This window comes from Tupaia chinensis, unplaced genomic scaffold, assembly GCF_000334495.1.
Source record: "Tupaia chinensis unplaced genomic scaffold, TupChi_1.0 Scaffold000415_1, whole genome shotgun sequence".
NCBI classification, from domain to species: Eukaryota; Metazoa; Chordata; class Mammalia; order Scandentia; family Tupaiidae; genus Tupaia; species Tupaia belangeri.
The window spans coordinates 3,540,853-3,541,518 of record NW_006159920.1 but is presented as its reverse complement, the minus strand read 5'-3'; the positions used below and the strand labels follow the sequence as shown (position 1 = coordinate 3,541,518).

Genomic DNA, 666 nt, shown 5'->3' with positions numbered 1-666 from the left:
CGCCACGTCGCCAGCGCCCCCGCCATACCTGGAGCAGTTGGCGATGTGGATGGCTGGCCCCAGGCAGTCCAGGCCCCCACAGCGGGGTCGAGGGGAGTCACAGGATCGGGCCCGACACAAGCAAGAGCCTGAGTTGTCCCCATCTAAGTGCTCGCATGGTTGCCATGGTGACCATGGGCCAAAGCCCCCATCCTGGGTCATGTTCCTCACCTGCAGACACACATGACGGGGGCGGGGGCAGGACCCCTGTGACACAGGTAGGGGTGGGGAGGCCATGAGAGCTAGGGGACTTGGGGAATAGTGGTGGGGAGTCATAGCCTGAATTGAGCAGGGAGCCCTGGGCAGCAAAGAGGGGTTCTCACAGGACACGCCGTGATGTTCTGGGTCCAGAGGCTCATGTTGGAGCTGTCCTCCAGCGTGCTGCACCGTTGCTGCTTCCCGTCCCAGCCGCAGTACGGGTCCCGGGCCCCCAGGCACGCCCTGCCAGACACAGGTCCTGAGAATCAAGCCCCCCTGCTGGCTTCCCAGCCTCACCTGCATCTCAAGAACATGCCTCGATACTCCCCTCTGGGCACTCTCTCCATGCAGTCGCCCTCCACAGTAATGACCACGTCCACCGAGCACTTCCATGTACCTAGTACAGCTGGGCCAGCAGAGGCCTCCAGC

General features: G+C 63.5%; 1 protein-coding gene across 1 annotated transcript in view; it reads right to left on the bottom strand.

The window, feature by feature from the left end:
* Nucleotides 1-666, bottom strand: part of SEMA5B (semaphorin 5B) — a 53,760-nt gene that overhangs the window by 7,047 nt on the left and 46,047 nt on the right. Inside the window, 2 exon segments of the mRNA XM_027774219.1 lie at nt 29-210; nt 363-480. Coding sequence (XP_027630020.1) covers nt 29-210; nt 363-480 — 300 coding nt within the window.